The 17,339-nt window shown below is 46.3% G+C and overlaps 1 protein-coding gene across 3 annotated transcripts; it reads left to right on the top strand.

The window, feature by feature from the left end:
• The first annotated feature begins 65 nt into the window (after positions 1 to 65).
• LOC118230845 (AP-1 complex subunit mu-1-like) lies at positions 66 to 10,823 on the top strand. Of its 3 annotated transcripts, none has more exons than XM_035424236.1 (12): positions 66 to 355; positions 1,463 to 1,619; positions 3,543 to 3,610; positions 4,211 to 4,341; positions 5,685 to 5,832; positions 6,062 to 6,188; positions 6,639 to 6,703; positions 6,955 to 7,026; positions 7,163 to 7,321; positions 7,925 to 8,050; positions 8,873 to 8,948; positions 9,462 to 10,823. In XM_035424236.1, exons 1-12 carry the CDS (start codon positions 314 to 316, stop codon positions 9,482 to 9,484), a joined length of 1,194 nt encoding a protein of 397 aa, XP_035280127.1. In that variant the 5' UTR covers positions 66 to 313; the 3' UTR covers positions 9,485 to 10,823. The 3 variants fall into 3 exon arrangements, with proteins under 3 accessions (XP_035280127.1, XP_035280125.1, XP_035280126.1); XM_035424234.1 differs by having other exon boundaries at positions 68 to 355; positions 6,695 to 6,837; XM_035424235.1 differs by lacking the exon at positions 66 to 355 and adding an exon at positions 434 to 569 and having other exon boundaries at positions 6,695 to 6,837.
• Positions 10,824 to 17,339: the final 6,516 nt, after the last annotated feature.

The raw sequence follows: 17,339 nt of genomic DNA on the forward strand, positions 1-17,339 counted from the left end.
GTTCAGCACGTGATTCTGGTTTACATACAAGTATTTTGTTCCACGTACCAAATGGTCCTGAATCTTTTTTTACATAATGGGTGGGGTTTGGGGAAGCTGGCATTGGATCTGTTGCCAATGGCCGCTCTGTTTCCCGGAAAAGGAAGGCGTTTGGCAGCTGATCTCTGCTTTGCGCAGCGCAGGGAGCTCTGCGCACTGACCGTTTCTGGATAGCCACGTGCAGCTGCGTTTCCAGTCGCGCAGAAACACAGCATCCTTCAGTGTTTTTCGTAACTTTGATTCACCGGAGTTGCTGCATCCGAAAGCGACCAGGATGTCGGCCAGTGCCGTATATGTCTTAGACCTGAAAGGCAAGGTAAGAATACACGAAGGAGCGACCTGGACCGCTTATTCGCCACCAACTGTCTTAGCGGTCGTGCACCCGTGGTATCGCGGGACAGTTACTTTGCTTGCGACCCAGTAGTTAAAAACGAAAATTAGATCTGTCGTAAAAGTAGCCTAGTTCACAAAGCCAGGCTCTGACATCATCACTACCAGCTAACTCACGAGGCTATCCTGCCGAAATCTCGGTAAGGCTGAGGGACATTGATTTAATTAACATTAAGCTCACTTAACACGATATTTTGTTTTTAGTTATTCAGTTAGTTTGTTTAGTTATTCATTTGTGTCTATAATTTTATGTCTATCATCAGTATCGGGTGTAGCTGAATCTTTTTCTAAACTGTAAATGTTGAGGTGAGGATAAAATACAATGGATATGATAAAGACGGTAAATTGTGTGTGTGTGCGCGTATTTTTCCTCTGACAGTTCCTTTGTACAATTTAATTGCCAGAATTATTTAGAAAATAGCAGATTTCTTGAGCGGAACAGTACCTTTTTAAAAGCAGTTTCTTGTTGTGAGCCTACAGTTTGCAGACCTGTCAGTTCTGTTGACCTAGCCCACCCCTTAACCCCATTAGCTTCTACATTCCTGGACTTGAATTTCTGTTCCCATGGTTACGAAGTGAAACTTATTGCGATCTTTAGACGATTAGCATCGGGCACCGTGCTCTCTTGGATAGGTTTAAGCTTAATTTCTGTCATGTGCAGCGAATTAGCTCTTGGTGTTGTTTCCACACTTAATGCCATGGAAAAAACTGAATTTAGTTTATTCTTTTACATACTTGGATTCTCTATCAGGACCGTACTTTCTAATTATTATTATTATTATTATTATTATTATTATTTTACTATTTTTGTATTCTTACCGTAGATGTGCTTGTGTGTGTGCATATATGTGTTCATGTTTTCCTCTCTGCATGTGTATGTGTTTGCATGTATGTATGTGTATGCATAAGTGCATGTATGCGTGTGTGTATATGTATATGACCATTGGTGTGTGTGTGCCAGTGTGCGTGCATCTGTGTGTGTGTGTGTGCGTGTGTGAAAATATATAACTGCAGTGTGATGATGTCCCTTCAGGTGCTTATCTGCAGGAACTACAGAGGGGATGTGGACATGTCTGAGATTGAGCAGTTCCTGGGGCTCCTGATGGATCGGGAGGAGGAGGGGGCCCTGTCCCCTATCCTGTCCCACGGATCTGTGCGCTTCATGTGGATCAAACACAACAACCTGTACCGTATCCTTCCAGAGAGAATCCAGCCTTCTCTACTCTTTAACCTGTACTGTATCCTTACCTAGAGGATACAGCCTTCTCTACTCTTTAACCTGTACTGTATCCTTACCTAGAGGATACAGCCTTCTCTACTCTTTAACCTGTACTGTATCCTTACCTAGAGGATACAGCCTTCTCTACTCTTTAACCTGTACTGTATCCTTACCTAGAGGATACAGCCTTCTCTACTCTTTAACCTGTACTGTATCCTTACCTAGAGGATACAGCCTTCTCTACTCTTTAACCTGTACTGTATCCTTACCTAGAGGATACAGCCTTCTCTACTCTTTAACCTGTACTGTATCCTTACCTAGAGGATACAGCCTTCTCTACTCTTTAACCTGTACTGTATCCTTACCTAGAGGATACAGCCTTCTCTACTCTTTAACCTGTACTGTATCCTTACCTAGAGGATACAGCCTTCTCTACTCTTTAACCTGTACTGTATCCTTACCTAGAGGATACAGCCTTCTCTACTCTTTAACCTGTACTGTATCCTTACCTAGAGGATACAGCCTTCTCTACTCTTTAACCTGTACTGTATCTTTACCTAGAGGATACAGCCTTCTCTACTCTTTAACCTGTACTGTATCCTTACCTAGAGGATACAGCCTTCTCTACTCTTTAACCTGTACTGTATCCTTACCTAGAGGATACAGCCTTCTCTACTCTTTAACCTGTACTGTATCCTTACCTAGAGGATACAGCCTTCTCTACTCTTTAACCTGTACTGTATCCTTACCTAGAGGATACAGCCTTCTCTACTCTTTAACCTGTACTGTATCCTTACCTAGAGGATACAGCCTTCTCTACTCTTTAACCTGTACTGTATCCTTACCTAGAGGATACAGCCTTCTCTACTCTTTAACCTGTACTGTATCCTTACCTAGAGGATACAGCCTTCTCTACTCTTTAACCTGTACTGTATCCTTACCTAGAGGATACAGCCTTCTCTACTCTTTAACCTGTACTGTATCCTTACCTAGAGGATACAGCCTTCTCTACTCTTTAACCTGTACTGTATCCTTACCTAGAGGATACAGCCTTCTCTACTCTTTAACCTGTACTGTATCTTTACCTAGAGGATACAGCCTTCTCTACTCTTTAACCTGTACTGTATCCTTACCTAGAGGATACAGCCTTCTCTACTCTTTAACCTGTACTGTATCCTTACCTAGAGGATACAGCCTTCTCTACTCTTTAACCTGTACTGTATCCTTACCTAGAGGATACAGCCTTCTCTACTCTTTAACCTGTACTGTATCCTTACCTAGAGGATACAGCCTTCTCTACTCTTTAACCTGTACTGTATCCTTACCTAGAGGATACAGCCTTCTCTACTCTTTAACCTGTACTGTATCTTTACCTAGAGGATACAGCCTTCTCTACTCTTTAACCTGTACTGTATCTTTACCTAGAGGATACAGCCTTCTCTACTCTTTAACCTGTACATTAACCTGTACTGTACTTCCTTTGATAAGCCATTTCAGAGAATACATTTAAATAATTGAGACATTATTTTTTAGATATTATCACCTAGCCCTATGTCTGTTTCATGTGGGTCAGTAAATGCTGATTGAATCAGTGAGTGTTGGGGTGAGTAAATGCTGATTGAATCAGTGAGTGTTGGGGTTAGTAAATGCTGATTGAATCAGAGAGTTTTGGGGTGAGTAAATGCTGATTGAATCAGTGAGTGTTGGGGTCAGTAAATGCTGATTGAACCAGAGAGTGTTGGGGTCAGTAAATGCTGATTGAATCAGTGAGTGTTGGGGTCAGTAAATGCTGATTGAATCAGCGAGTTTTGGGGTCAGTAAATGCTGATTGAATTAGTGAGTGTTGGGGTCAGGGGATCAGAAAGCTGTGCTTTTTTTAACACCATCCTGTCAGTTGTGGCAACATCCAAGAAGAATGCCTGTGTTTCCCTGGTCTTCTCGTTCCTTTACAAGATGATCCAGGTGGGTACCGAGTCCGGGCAGACATATCCTTCACCTGTTCCTGTTCTGCTCAACACGCTTTCCTGTCCAATGGGGAGTTCAATGTCTGGCAACATTTGGTGTCATTTATTCTGTCTGCTTTCAACAGAACAAAGGATTTACTGTGCTTAATCTCAAACAGGACACACACACATACACACACACAGCCATAACTGTGCGGACTGCAGTAGTGCACACACACATACCACGGTATTTTATATCCTAAATGCTTTAGGTGTTAGCTATCGTGTAGCATTGTATTACCAATTGCTAGATGTTAGCTATCGTGTAGCACTGTGGTACACATTGCTAGGTGTTAGCTCACCTGTTGCACTGTGGTACACATTGCTAGGTGTTAGCTCACCTGTTGCACTGTGGTACACATTGCTAGGTGTTAGCTCACCTGTTGCACTGTGGTACACATTGCTTGGTGTTAGCTATCCTGTAGCACTGCGCTACACAACTGTTAGCACAGCACTAATTTATATGATTTATCATATGAACTGGATATTTTGGTCCAGCTGCATCATGGTGATGTGGCATTTTGCAGGAGTTGTCATGGCAACGTGTCTGGTTTTACAGGTGTTCTCAGAGTACTTCAAAGAGCTGGAGGAAGAGAGCATCCGGGATAACTTTGTCATCATCTATGAACTGATGGACGAGCTGATGGACTTTGGATACCCCCAAACTACAGACAGCAAGATCCTGCAGGAGTGAGTGCACCCCAACACTCACACTGCAACCTCCTGCAGGAGTGAGTGCACCCCAAAACTCACACAGCAACATTCTGCAGGAGTGAGTGCACCCCAAAACTCACACTGCAACATTCTGCAGGAGTGAGTGCACCCCAAAACTCACACTGCAACCTCCTGCAGGAGTGAGTGCACCCCAAAACTCACACAGCAAGATTCTGCAGGAGTGAGTGCACCCCAAAACTCACACAGCAAGATTCTGCAGGAGTGAGTGCACCCCAAAACTCCCACTGCAACATTCTGCAGGAGTGCGTGCACCCCAAAACTCACACAGCAACATTCTTCAGGAGTGAGTGCACCCCAAAACTCCCACTGCAACCTCCTGCAGGAGTGAGTGCACCCCAAAACTCATACAGCAACATTTTGCAGGAGTGAGTGCACCCCAAAACGCACACAGCAACATTCTGCAGGAGTGAGTGCACCCCAAAACTCACACTGCAACCTCCTGCAGGAGTGAGTGCACCCCAAAACTCACACTGCAACCTCCTGCAGGAGTGAGTGCACCCCAAAACTCACACAGCAACATTCTGCAGGAGTGAGTGCACCCCAAAACTCACACTGCAACCTCCTGCAGGAGTGAGTGCACCCCAAAACTCACACTGCAACCTCCTGCAGGAGTGAGTGCACCCCAAAACTCACACAGCAACATTCTGCAGGAGTGAGTGCACCCTAAAACTCCCACTGCAACATTCTGCAAGAATGAGTGCACCCCAAAACTCACACAGCAACATTCTGCAGGAGTGAGTGCACCCCAAAACTCACACTGCAACCTCCTGCAGGAGTGAGTGCACCCCAAAACTCACACTGCAACCTCCTGCAGGAGTGAGTGCACCCCAAAACTCACACAGCAACATTCTGCAGGAGTGAGTGCACCCTAAAACTCCCACTGCAACATTCTGCAAGAATGAGTGCACCCCAAAACTCACACAGCAACATTCTGCAGGAGTGAGTGCACCCCAAAACTCACACTGCAACCTCCTGCAGGAGTGAGTGCACCCCAAAACTCACACAGCAACATTCTGCAGGAGTGAGTGCACCCCAAAACTCCCACTGCAACATTCTGCAGGAGTGAGTGCACCCCAAAACTCACACAGCAACATTCTGCAGGAGTGAGTGCACCCCAAAACTCACACAGCAACATCCTGCAGGAGTGAGTGCACCCCAAAACTCAACCAGCAATATTCTGCAGGAGTGAGTGCACCCCAGAATAAACACCCCATAATCGCCCAGTGGCTGTATGCGTACCTGCAGGCTCTCACCTTCACTCATGTCGGGGGGGGGGGGCGGTCCTCGTGTCTTGGCAGGTACATCACCCAGGAGGGGCACAAGCTGGAGACGGGCACCGCTCGGCCACCCGCCACTGTCACCAACGCCGTGTCCTGGCGTTCCGAGGGCATCAAGTACCGGAAGAACGAGGTGTTCCTGGACGTCATCGAATCCGTAAACCTTCTGGTACAGGGATTCTTTCAAATTAATTTTTTTTCTAAACAATCCCGCATAGTCTCCTGATATTTACAAGCCAGCCAATCAGAGATTAAGCATAGTCTCCAGATATTTCAATGCTAGCCAATCAGAGATCCAGCACAATCTCCAGATATTTAACCCCAGACCCATCATCAGCAGTGAATATATCAATTCATATGCAATTAGGAATGGCTGGGGGGGTGTCCTCTCTCTGCAGGTGAGCGCTAACGGGAACGTTCTGCGCAGTGAGATCGTGGGCTCCATCAGGATGCGCGTGTTCCTGTCTGGGATGCCCGAGCTGCGCCTGGGTCTCAACGACAAGGTTCTGTTTGAGAACACTGGCCGTGAGTTCCACCGGAATGTTCCATTTTAGAACACTGGCCGTGAGTTCCACTGGAATGTTCCATTTTAGAACACTGGCCGTGAGTTCCACCGGAATGTTCCATTTTAGATCATTGGCTGTAAATTCTTCTAGAATGTCTCCTTTTATTTTTACATTTTCCAGTGACTACCAAGCTCCACCAAGAATATTTAGCAAAAACATTAACAAGGTGAATTCATGACTGGTGATAAATCAAGGCTGAATGTACAATGTTGCACAGTGTTTAGGTTCACAGTGTTCACAAACAGCATGTTGTCATTCAAACATGAGGCAGTGGTGTTGTGCCATTGAAATAATCCTGAATTGCTTTAGTGAGTCTCCAAACAAAGATATGCAGTGTGTGATAAATGTGTATAAGTTTACCTGGATAAGGACCCCACTGTGATGGCTGTGTGTGATAAATGTGTATAAGTTTACCTGGATAAGGACCCCACTGTGGTGGCTGTGTGGACCTCCATCTGCCTGCAGGAGGGAAGAGTAAGTCTGTGGAGCTTGAGGATGTGAAGTTTCACCAGTGTGTGCGCCTATCACGCTTTGAGAATGACCGCACCATCTCCTTCATCCCGCCTGATGGCGAGTTTGAGCTCATGTCCTACCGCCTGAACATGCATGTGTGTACCATGCTTCACCAACTAAGCATGCATACAAAGACATGTGTGGAGAATGTGTATATATAGATTTCTAAATCTATTTTTAAGGCCTTGTCTGTGGGCACATCTGTTCTGCAGGTGAAGCCTTTGATCTGGATTGAGTCGGTGATCGAAAAGCATTCACACAGCAGGATCGAGATCATGATCAAGGTAGACCTTCCAGGAACCAGACCATTATATTTTTTATTGCAGTAAAAAATGTAATTAAATAGAGAGTTTGTTAGAATCTGTAGAATATGAATGAAATGACTTGTGCTCAGATGTTGGTTCTGCTGCTGTCTCTCAGGCTAAAAGCCAGTTCAAGCGGAGGTCCACCGCCAACAATGTGGAGATCCACATTCCTGTGCCCACTGACGCTGACTCCCCCAAATTTAAGACCACAGTGGGCGGGGTCAAGTGGGTCCCCGAGAACAGCGAGATTGTCTGGTCCATCAAGTCCTTTCCGGTGACACATCCCAAAACCTGCACCAATAACCCACAAAACCTACACCCCTATAACCCACAACCCCAAAAACCTACACCCCTATAACACACCTCCCCCAAAACCTACACCCCTATAACACACCACCCCAAAACCTACACCCCTATAACACACCACCCCAAAACCTACACCCCTATAACCCACAACCCCCAAAACCTACACCCCTATAACACACCACCCCAAAACCTACACCCCTATAACACACCACCCCAAAACCTACACCCCTATAATCCACAACCCCCAAAACCTACACCCCTATAACACACCACCCCAAAACCTATACCCCTATAACCCACAATTCCCAAAACCTACACCTCTATAACCCACAACCCCCAAAACCTACACCCCTATAACCCACAATTCCCAAAATCTACACCCCTATAACTCACCACCCACAAAACCTATTCCCCTATAATCCACAACCCCCCCAAAACTACACCCTTATAACCCACAACCCCCAAAACCTACACCCCTATAACACACCACCCCCAAAACCTACACCCCTATAACCCACATCCCCCAAAACCTACACCCCTACGCTTACCTGTGCGTACCTGTGCTCTGCAGGGGGGGAAGGAGTACCTGATGCGTGCGCATTTCGGGCTTCCCAGCGTGGAGGCGGAGAATAAGGAGGGGAAGCCGCCAGTCAGCGTGAAATTTGAGATCCCGTACTTCACCACCTCCGGGATCCAGGTGAGCGCCACCGTGCCACCACCTGCCAGCAGAGGGAGACGTACCACAGGGACAATAATTTCACATTTAAAAGTACAGCGCTCAAACTACAGTGATGACCTCAAACCCCGCCCTCTTCCACAAAGCATTCAGAAAAACTCACTGGCAGAATACTGGGAACCATGCCAACCATCAGCAGTCGTAACCTTGGTGACCTTATTCTGGAGGGAGTGCGGGATCAGGGAGTGTGTATGTGCGTGTGTGTGTGTGTGTGCGCGCATATGTGAGTGTGTGTGTGCGCATGTGTGAGTGTGTGTGTGTGCATGTATGAGTGTGTGTGCGAGTGTGTGTGTGTGCATGTGTGAGTGCGCTAGTGTGTGTGTGTGCGTGAGTGTGTTTTTCATGCTCTGACATTGCGGCATGCTTGTGAATTTTCTTTGTTTCCACTTTTTTTAGGATACAGGCAAGAGTAACTTATCGTTTTTTTAAGAAAGTGACAAAAAATAGTTTTGCTAAGAATGGCCTTTTCATTTCCTAGTAATACTCACAGTCACTCCTCTTTCTGTTCAATATTCCTGACCCATAGAACGGGGTGCAGAGTCATGGGGTCAAAGGTCATGTTCTTCTGGGGCAGTAGGGGGGTTTAGAGGGGTATGAGAGGCAGTGGAGGGCATGAGGGGGCAGTTAGGAACAGAGAGAGAGAGAGAGACCAGTCTCTGCTCTCTGTACTCCTTGTATCAGCCAGAGTACAAGTATTGATGAGGAACAGTGTGTGAAATGGATGGCATTCTCCGAGCAGGACTCAGAGCTGGACGGTGCCTAAGGCGTTTCTGTGCTCTTCAGGTACGCTACCTGAAGATCATTGAGAAGAGTGGGTACCAGGCTCTACCATGGGTTCGTTACATCACTCAGAACGGAGGCACGTATACCCGACCTCTCAGTAATCACTGCCGTTACCTTAAAGTGCCAGAGAGCTGCACGCTAATCTGGCTAATCTCTGACACTAGCAGGGACAATCTGGCTAATCTCTGACACTAGCAGGGACAATCTGGCTAATCTCTGACACTAGCAGGGACAATCTGGCTAATCTCTGACTCTAGCAGGGACGATCTGGCTAATCTCTGACACTAGCAGGGACAATCTGGCTAATCTCTGACACTAGCAGGGACGCTAATGTTCATGTGAATATTCCACAGCTCCCACAATCAAACAACATGTTAAAATACTGCTGTATAATTTCATTTTACTTTTGTATGTATGTGATATACTGTGTGTACAGTTCATTATAAAGGTCTTGAGTAGTGTAAAAAAAATCTGTCACTCTATTTAAAAGTGATCTTCTGAACGTCTTCTGTTTAATATGTAATTCAGATTTTTCAGATTAACCAGTGATTCCGATTTCTCAGATTAATAAGTGATTTTAATTTCTCAGATTACCAGTTGAGGACCCAGTAGAGGTGCCATGGCAGTGATGGACCAGCAGGAACCCGTTCTGATGTTTGCTGCACATTGTGTCACAAACCTCCAGATTTACTTCCAAATTGTTGTATTTGTCAAAGTTTATGTTCATGAGAAGAATCACTGCATCATTAACCCAACGCTTAATGTTATTATTTACATTTCTGCATATGAGTAGTGTCACTCAACTGGTACATTCAATCGCACACATTAAATGATTAATTCTAAATTATTTTAAACCTGGTGATTACATTGTTGAAATTGTTAATGTTTCAGAAATTTGAGGAAAATCACCGCATGGAATAATGCAGAGGTCAGTTTCAGGTCAAAGCTTTCGCTCTTACCAACATGACTCAGACAGCCACAGTCTTACCAACATGACTCAGACAGCCACAGTCTTACCAACATGACTCAGACAGCCACAGACAGTCTGACCTCCAGAGACTTTCGCTCTTACCAACATGACTCAGACAGCCACAGACAGTCTAACCTCCAGAGACTTTCGCTCTTACCAACATGACTCAGACAGCCACAGACAGTCTAACCTCCAGAGACTTTCGCTCTTACCAACATGACTCAGACAGCCACAGACAGTCTAACCTCCAGAAACTTTCGCTCTTACCAACATGACTCAGACAGCCACAGACAGTCTAACCTCCAGAGACTTTCGCTCTTACCAACATGACTCAGACAGCCACAGACAGTCTGACCTCCAGAGACTTTCGCTCTTACCAACATGACTCAGACAGCCACAGACAGTCTAACCTCCAGAGACTTTCGCTCTTACCAACATGACTCAGACAGCCACAGACAGTCTGACCTCCAGAGACTTTCGCTCTTACCAACATGACTCAGACAGCCACAGACAGTCCAACCTCCAGAGACTTTCGCTCTTACCAACATGACTCAGACAGCCACAGACAGTCTAACCTCCAGAGACTTTCGCTCTTACCAACATGACTCAGACAGCCACAGACAGTCTGACCTCCAGAGACTTTTTTTTTTAACTGGTATTTTAAAAATAATTTTTGTACTTGCATTTGAGATGATCCAGGCCGCTTTGCTCTGAAGACTGAATGCAGGTCTGGGCGAGAGGAGGCGAGTCTGTCGGGTCATATGATGATTTCAGGTTGGGACTACAAATGAGTCTTTAAATTAAGCAGCATTCTGGTTACTTGTCCTCTCTGCAGTCTGTCTTGGGCTGTTTTTTTTTCTCAAACTGACTTCCATCAGAACAGAATTCTGATTTTAAGGCCCTGAAATGAAAGATCAGTGAGACAGTGAAATCCCATCTGCTGGATGAATCTTTCCTAATTAAATTGAAAAGTTGTGAATATTTCCTTTTCTCATGCGGGTTTTCTTTAAATCGCCAGGGTAGATGGGCTGAGTGGCCGGTTCTCACCTCTATGAGCTGTGTGTGTGAAGTGCATTGCTCATACCTGCAGGCAGGGGGCGCAGAGGAGACGAGCAGCTCATTCAGGCACTGAGAGGCTGTGGATTCAGTTCAGATCCTCGGAATTGGCTCAGTCTGGTTCATTTTATTTGTTATGTTATGTTATTTTGGTTTAAGTGATTTAGAGTGAGTAGTGATTTCGTAGCTCATATGAGAACCCGGGTTCTGACCCCTGTGGCAACAAGACCAGGTCAAAACCTAGTATATGGCTGGACCTAACACACTTCATCCGGCCGACCAATGGTGTGACTTCATAACTTGGCCGACCGATGGTGTAACTTCATCACTCGATGACTCAGTCACAGACATTCACATTTATAGGGCTGGCCCTGCTGTTACGGTCCAGCAAAAAAACAGGACCAGTGTTTCTTTCCTTTCAAAGGTGAGGTGCCAAAGGTCATTAAAAATTCAAGCAGAATGTCTTAATATCTCCAAAAATCAGAATCCACCATATGGCCGTGTTTCATGAACTATAAATCAGTTGTTAGGAGGACAAATAAGGACGACTAACAGCAGTCATGGTGGGCCATTTGAAGTCCAAAGAGCGGAATGAACAAGGGCGTTATGGGTACAGGATATGAGGTCACACAGTAGAGCCCAAAGCCACACAGTGGCAATAAAAGACACAATTACATTTAGCTTCTTTCTGAACAATCACAGGAAGCCTTTGCTAATTGCCCTGCATAACTCCGAAACTAAGTTCCTCGCATAGAAAACAGGAGCAAATGTAATGACCGGGACATGTCCAGCACAAGTATTCAGAGTTATTAACACCGATCTATGACGCCACGTTGCCAAGATTTACACTTTGTTAAAACTGGTCTCCGACACTACTTTATGCCAGCATTTAAGCTTGAGAACATGTTCTGGCCAAGAGGTTTGCACTGGTCTATGAGAGAGCACTGGGGACTTCAGAGTTCATTCAATAATACATCTGCCTCTTTTAATGGCATTTGAAGTATATTAATTTGTGAATATATATAAATAAACGTTTTCCACTTCTAGTATTCTTGTGCAACAGACCGACAGTCTGTCACCTAATCACTCAGAGTAGCACCCAACATCAGACACACACACACACATTCACACCACTTACATTAAAAAAGTCGCTTGAAGTCCTTTGACAGGGAGCAGGGGCACACGTTGCCATAGCAGCCTACTGGCGTCTTATGCTGCAGGAGACCGAGCCGAGCCGGCAGTGAACTCCTGCTTTCAGAAGCGGGAAACGCCATCTCACAAGTTCCTCCAGGGCATCCCATAAACACAGGATCGGGCTCAGATTGGGTTACTGAAGGCCGACACATACGCACAACATCTCAAACCCCTGGGTGTCTACCAGAGCTCTGTGGAAGAGCTAAATCCCACTCAGCCAAACTCACTCACTCAAGTAGAAGTCAAAACTTATTCAAGAAACTGCTTAAGAAGAAGAAAGCATGTTATAAAATACTGCACTGTGATTAAAGGGACATTATCATTGGCAGGCAGCTGTAGTGGAATCAATGTTTACACAGAAGTGCCATGTGCTGGTGAGAGACTAAAAACAATTATCAACCAATAATAAAGGGAGATTTCCACAGAGAGCGATGATTGGCTGGTACTCGTGATACATTGGCCATGCTCAGTGCCTTCAGCCTATGAGCAGGTCTGCTGGTTCAGTGATTGGCACTGACAGGCAGGCCTTGCGTGTCATTGGCTGATTTTAGCTTTGTACCAACAGCCTGGTTAGTATTACATAATTGATTCATAAAGTGAAAACAGTCTGTTCCAGTGAAACTCAGCCAGTGACTGGTTTGATGCCAGGTAAGGAGGCTAGTGGAACAGCTGCCCTGCTGGCTGGCCAGACTGCAGTACTGCTGAGGAGGCATAGAGGGTGCTGTGGCACCATGTTGCTGACAATGTCAAGCAAATCGTCCTTCAGGTTTGGATAAAACATATTCTGCAACCTGAAATAACACCACATCACAGCAATTCAAAAATAATGTGGAAATTTATGTGTTAATTCTCAGAAAGGTTTTTCTTATATTTCCTGTTTTTTTTTCTATAATTAGGCAGGAAACATGACACTTAAACACACGTACACGCACACACACACTTATACACACGCACACACACGTGTGCACACGCACTCACAGACATGCATACACTCACACACACACACACACTCACACGTGCACACACACTTGTGCACACACTCACAGACACGCACACACACCCACACGCGCACACACACACACACACGCACACAGTGAGTCAGCATGTGAACCTCGGGTAATTTCCAAGGAACTGACTGTGGCTGAGAGGAAACACATTTCTCAATCTACAGAGCAAGTGTCTGAACCACAGTAGGGCTTCATTAAACCGCCCTTACTGTACAGCCTGACCCTCTGTCTCAGGATGTGGATCACTGCCCTTACTGTACAGCCTGACCCTCTGTCTCAGGATGTGGATCACTGCCCTTACTGTACAGCCTGATCCTCTGTCTCAGGATGTGGATCACTGCCCTTACTGTACAGCCTGACCCTCTGTCTCAGGATGTGGATCATCTTAACTCCTCTCTCATGTGGCTGTCATATTACTTTCAGTAAAAACTATTTAAAAAGTAATCTTTAGTAAGATATGCTACAGAATAAGAGCGTAGCTCTCACCACAGGGGACACAAGAGGCACAGAGGCTTTTGCTTTCTAGTGAAATGGTGTGTTGCTGGTGACTGGCCTACCTGCGTGGTGTTTTCTAGTGAAATGGTCTGGGGCTGGTGAGTAGCCTACCTGTGTGGTAACCGGAAGCTTTGATCCGGCTGGGATCTGTCGCAATGTGTGCTGCTGCACCTGAGCACACCTGAGCACACAGCCATAGGTAGGGCACACGGAACAGGGAATGTTTATTTTGCGTGGTGGAAGCTTGTTGCCTAGCAGCCAGTGTGAGCGTGCCTGGAGCAGAGTCTGCTTTGTAGGCGCGATGTCACTGACCAGTCCTTACCCAGGAGGCCGAGGGCCAAGCAGGAAGCACACCGGTGAGCTACTCTGAAGGAATCTGCGAGAGAGAGAGAGGTGTAGAGAGAGAGAGAGAGAGTAAATGCTTGGGCAGCCATATCCAGCACCACCCGGCCCCCACAGGTAAACCACATAGGTGAGCTCAGGTGATTATGTAAGAGCTGATGTGTGTGTGTGCTGGGGGGGAGGGGGGGGGGTGTATTAGGCAAGAAAAGGTAACTGTCACCATGGAAATGCAGAACAGCGTCTGAGTCACTACTGATCTGTGTCAAAGGTGGAAGGAACTATGTCACACCTGCACTACCTGTGCCGCCTACACACGTCTCACAACCTCACACATCTCATAGCGTATGTGTTTGGCTGCGTTCAGTCTGTGTTCAGGCTGTGTTTGGCAGTGTTAAGGCTATGTTCATGCTGTGTTCAGGTGGTGTTCAGGCTGAGTTCAGGCTGTGTTCAGGTGCTGTTCAGGCTGAGTTAAGGCTGTGCTCAGCTGAGTTCAGGCTGTGTTGGTGAGGGGCAGCCATGCATGCACCAGGGATCTCTCCACGTCTCCATCTGCAGATGCATAATCAGTGACACTGACCCCCCTGCAGCCCCCCACCACCCCACCTCAAAACCGTGAGCATTCTCCATTACCACCAGTCCGCAATTCTGTGCCTGAAAGGGGAGTAAAAATAAACTTCAGGGACAAATGTACTTCTCATTTAGCGGGGTAGGGGGCGGTCTGGTGGGGGGGGGGGGGGGGGGGGGTTGGGCCAACCCACTGTTATACTCAGACCCAACCTCAACATGCAATCAGCACTTTATTATTTCCCAAATAACATGGTGCCGCACACACAAAGAGCAGAAGGGGAGAGAAACCAGAGCGATGAGTTAAAATAGAACAGCGTTTCCCACATAAAGATACCAGCTCCCGCAAAACTCTATTTCAGGCTTCTGCCCACCGCACGAGGGCCTTCATCCAGACGTTTCCAATAACAGTGAAAAAGACGGGAATGGTGAAGGTTTGGATTAAGTTCTCTTCCTCTTCTCTGACCTGAGCAGCCCTTTACGCTGCCTTCTGCACCAGCATCCAGCCTCTCATTCAGCACAGCCAGGACCAGCACAGCCCGGCCAAAATCCAGCTCCACCCCCCAGGACCTCCAGCACACTCGCACCCCTGCAGATACACCTGTCACCACATCGCTGGGGGGGGGGGGGTGACATGATATTTCAACAGGTGTACAGCCCCAAAAAAATAAAAAAACTCACTGAGATAAGAAGTGCTGAAAGCAAGTCTGGACTGAAATCTGATCTGACATGCATTACTTTTATCATGACTGAAAATCAGACACCAGACAGGTATCAGGTGTGCAGTGGGTGTTGCACTCGGACACACGCACATGCACAGACACACACACACACACACTCATTCATGCACACATGCACTCGCACATGCACACTTACAAGCACACACACACATGCACACACACACACACACACACACACGTGCGCATGCGCGTGCAATGCTGCAGTGAAACTCTACGTTTGACAGACAGGAGCCTGATTGACATCCCCTGTGGTGCAGAGGCTTCAGTACCTGCAAGCACAGTGAGGTCACAGAATATTACATTTAAATCACAGTGAGCTCACAGAATATTACATTTGGATCACAGTAAGCTCACAGACTACTACATTTGGATCACAGTGAGCTCACATAATATTATATTTGGACGGAGTGTAGCACAGTGGGTAAGGAACTGGGCTTGTAACCGAAAGGTCGCAGGTTCGATTCCCGGGTAAGGACACTGCCGTTGTACCCTTGAGCAAGGTACTTAACCGAAATTGCTTCAGTATATATCCAGCTGTATAAATGGATACAATGTAAAATGCTATGTAAAAGTTGTGTAAGTCGCTCTGGATAAGAGCGTCTGCTAAATGCCTGTAATGTAATGTAATGTAATGTAATATATTTGCATCACAGTGAGCTCAGAATATTACATTTAGATCACAGTGAGCTCACAGAATATTATATTTGGATCATAATGAGCTCACAGAATATTATATTTGGATTACAGTGAGCTCACAGAATATTACATTTATCTGAAAATCCCTCTATTTATCTGTGCAGTTTCGAACCCTTTGGTTTGTTTTTTGAAATGTGGATGTAGGGGAGCCATATGATCACAGCTGTTACCATGGCACCCTAAGAGGGTGATGTCACCCCTCACTGTTTGCTCACCTGCACACATTACAATGAGTAATGAGCATCTCTTTATGCCCAAAACATTACCACAACAAACCAGAGCGCACAGAGCAAAGAGAGACAGGGTTTCACTGCAGCAGAATGGTCAGGAATAGAGTGTCTGTTTCAGGATCAGGGTTCAAAATTCACCTTAATGTGCATGAACACCCTCCCACAGAATCTGCTCCAGTATCTCTGGTGCCCTGGAGCGGACTAACCATCCTGCCGGTATCTCCCTTCCTCCCTCACGCAGTCTGAGATGTGGGCACAGAATGATGTGGAATATTAACCGGACCGTGCAGCAATAAGGAGAGAGATGGGGCTCCAGTGTTGCACAGCTATATCACCACAGCTAATCCTAATCATCTCACTTTAATCATTTGAACCAGCTCCCATTCCAATGCTTCTATCCATCCATCCATTTCCAAATCACTTAGTCCAATCGCTGTCACACGGATGTTGCCACATATTTAAAACAGCCTCCTGGCCTTCTGCACAGGTGCTACAGCGGGGCACAGGTCCAGTGGCCTCCACCCGCACTGCCACACTGCAGCGCATTTCTGCAGAAACAGTCTGAGGACACGACTTCATCGTCTCTCTTATTAGTCATGTGCTGTAAGACTGCACATTGTACATCTGTCAATCAAAGGAATTTCCTGTTTATGATGGTAAACACTTTCCAAAGGAGAAGGAGTGACTCAGGACAAGTTGATGCATGCAGGTCTAACCTGTAAGCATCAAGGATCTTATATTTACAAAACACATGCAAGATTCCAATGGGTTTGCACTATATGTTCGCTAAAACTGAAATGAAGGACACGTGCTTCTGTATTTGTTTTCTCTGAACTAGAAGCATTGCATCACCTGGCTGGCCTGGGATCACCTTTGGATCCCCTGGGGTGAGCTGGAGGAAGTCGCCGGGGAGAGGGACGTCTGGGCTGCTCTGCTTGCCCTGTTGCCATTGCGACCCTGACTTGGACTAAGCGATTTGGAAATGGATGGATGGATAGAAGCATTGGAATGGGAGCTGGTTCAAATGATTAAAGTGAGTGTGGATTGGCTGTGGTGATATAGCTGTGCAACACTAGAGCCCGATCTCTCTCCTTAACCACGTGGGATGGGCTACACTGGTCCCAGGTGCACACTAGAGCCCCATCTCTCTCCTTATCTGCGTGGGATGGGCTA

This window comes from Anguilla anguilla, chromosome 6, assembly GCF_013347855.1.
Source record: "Anguilla anguilla isolate fAngAng1 chromosome 6, fAngAng1.pri, whole genome shotgun sequence".
NCBI lineage: Eukaryota > Metazoa > Chordata > Actinopteri > Anguilliformes > Anguillidae > Anguilla > Anguilla anguilla.

What these genes read in the sequence shown, in the direction of transcription:
- LOC118230845 (XM_035424234.1), top strand. Translation starts at nt 314, where the DNA reads ATGTCGGCCAGTGCCGTATATGTCTTAGACCTGAAAGGCAAG. An exon ending in CAAACACAACAACCTGTACC is followed by an intron (nt 1,620 to 3,542) that starts GTATCCTTCCAG and finishes CCATCCTGTCAG; the next exon opens with TTGTGGCAACATCCAAGAAG. An exon ending in TCGAATCCGTAAACCTTCTG is followed by an intron (nt 5,833 to 6,061) that starts GTACAGGGATTC and finishes CTCTCTCTGCAG; the next exon opens with GTGAGCGCTAACGGGAACGT.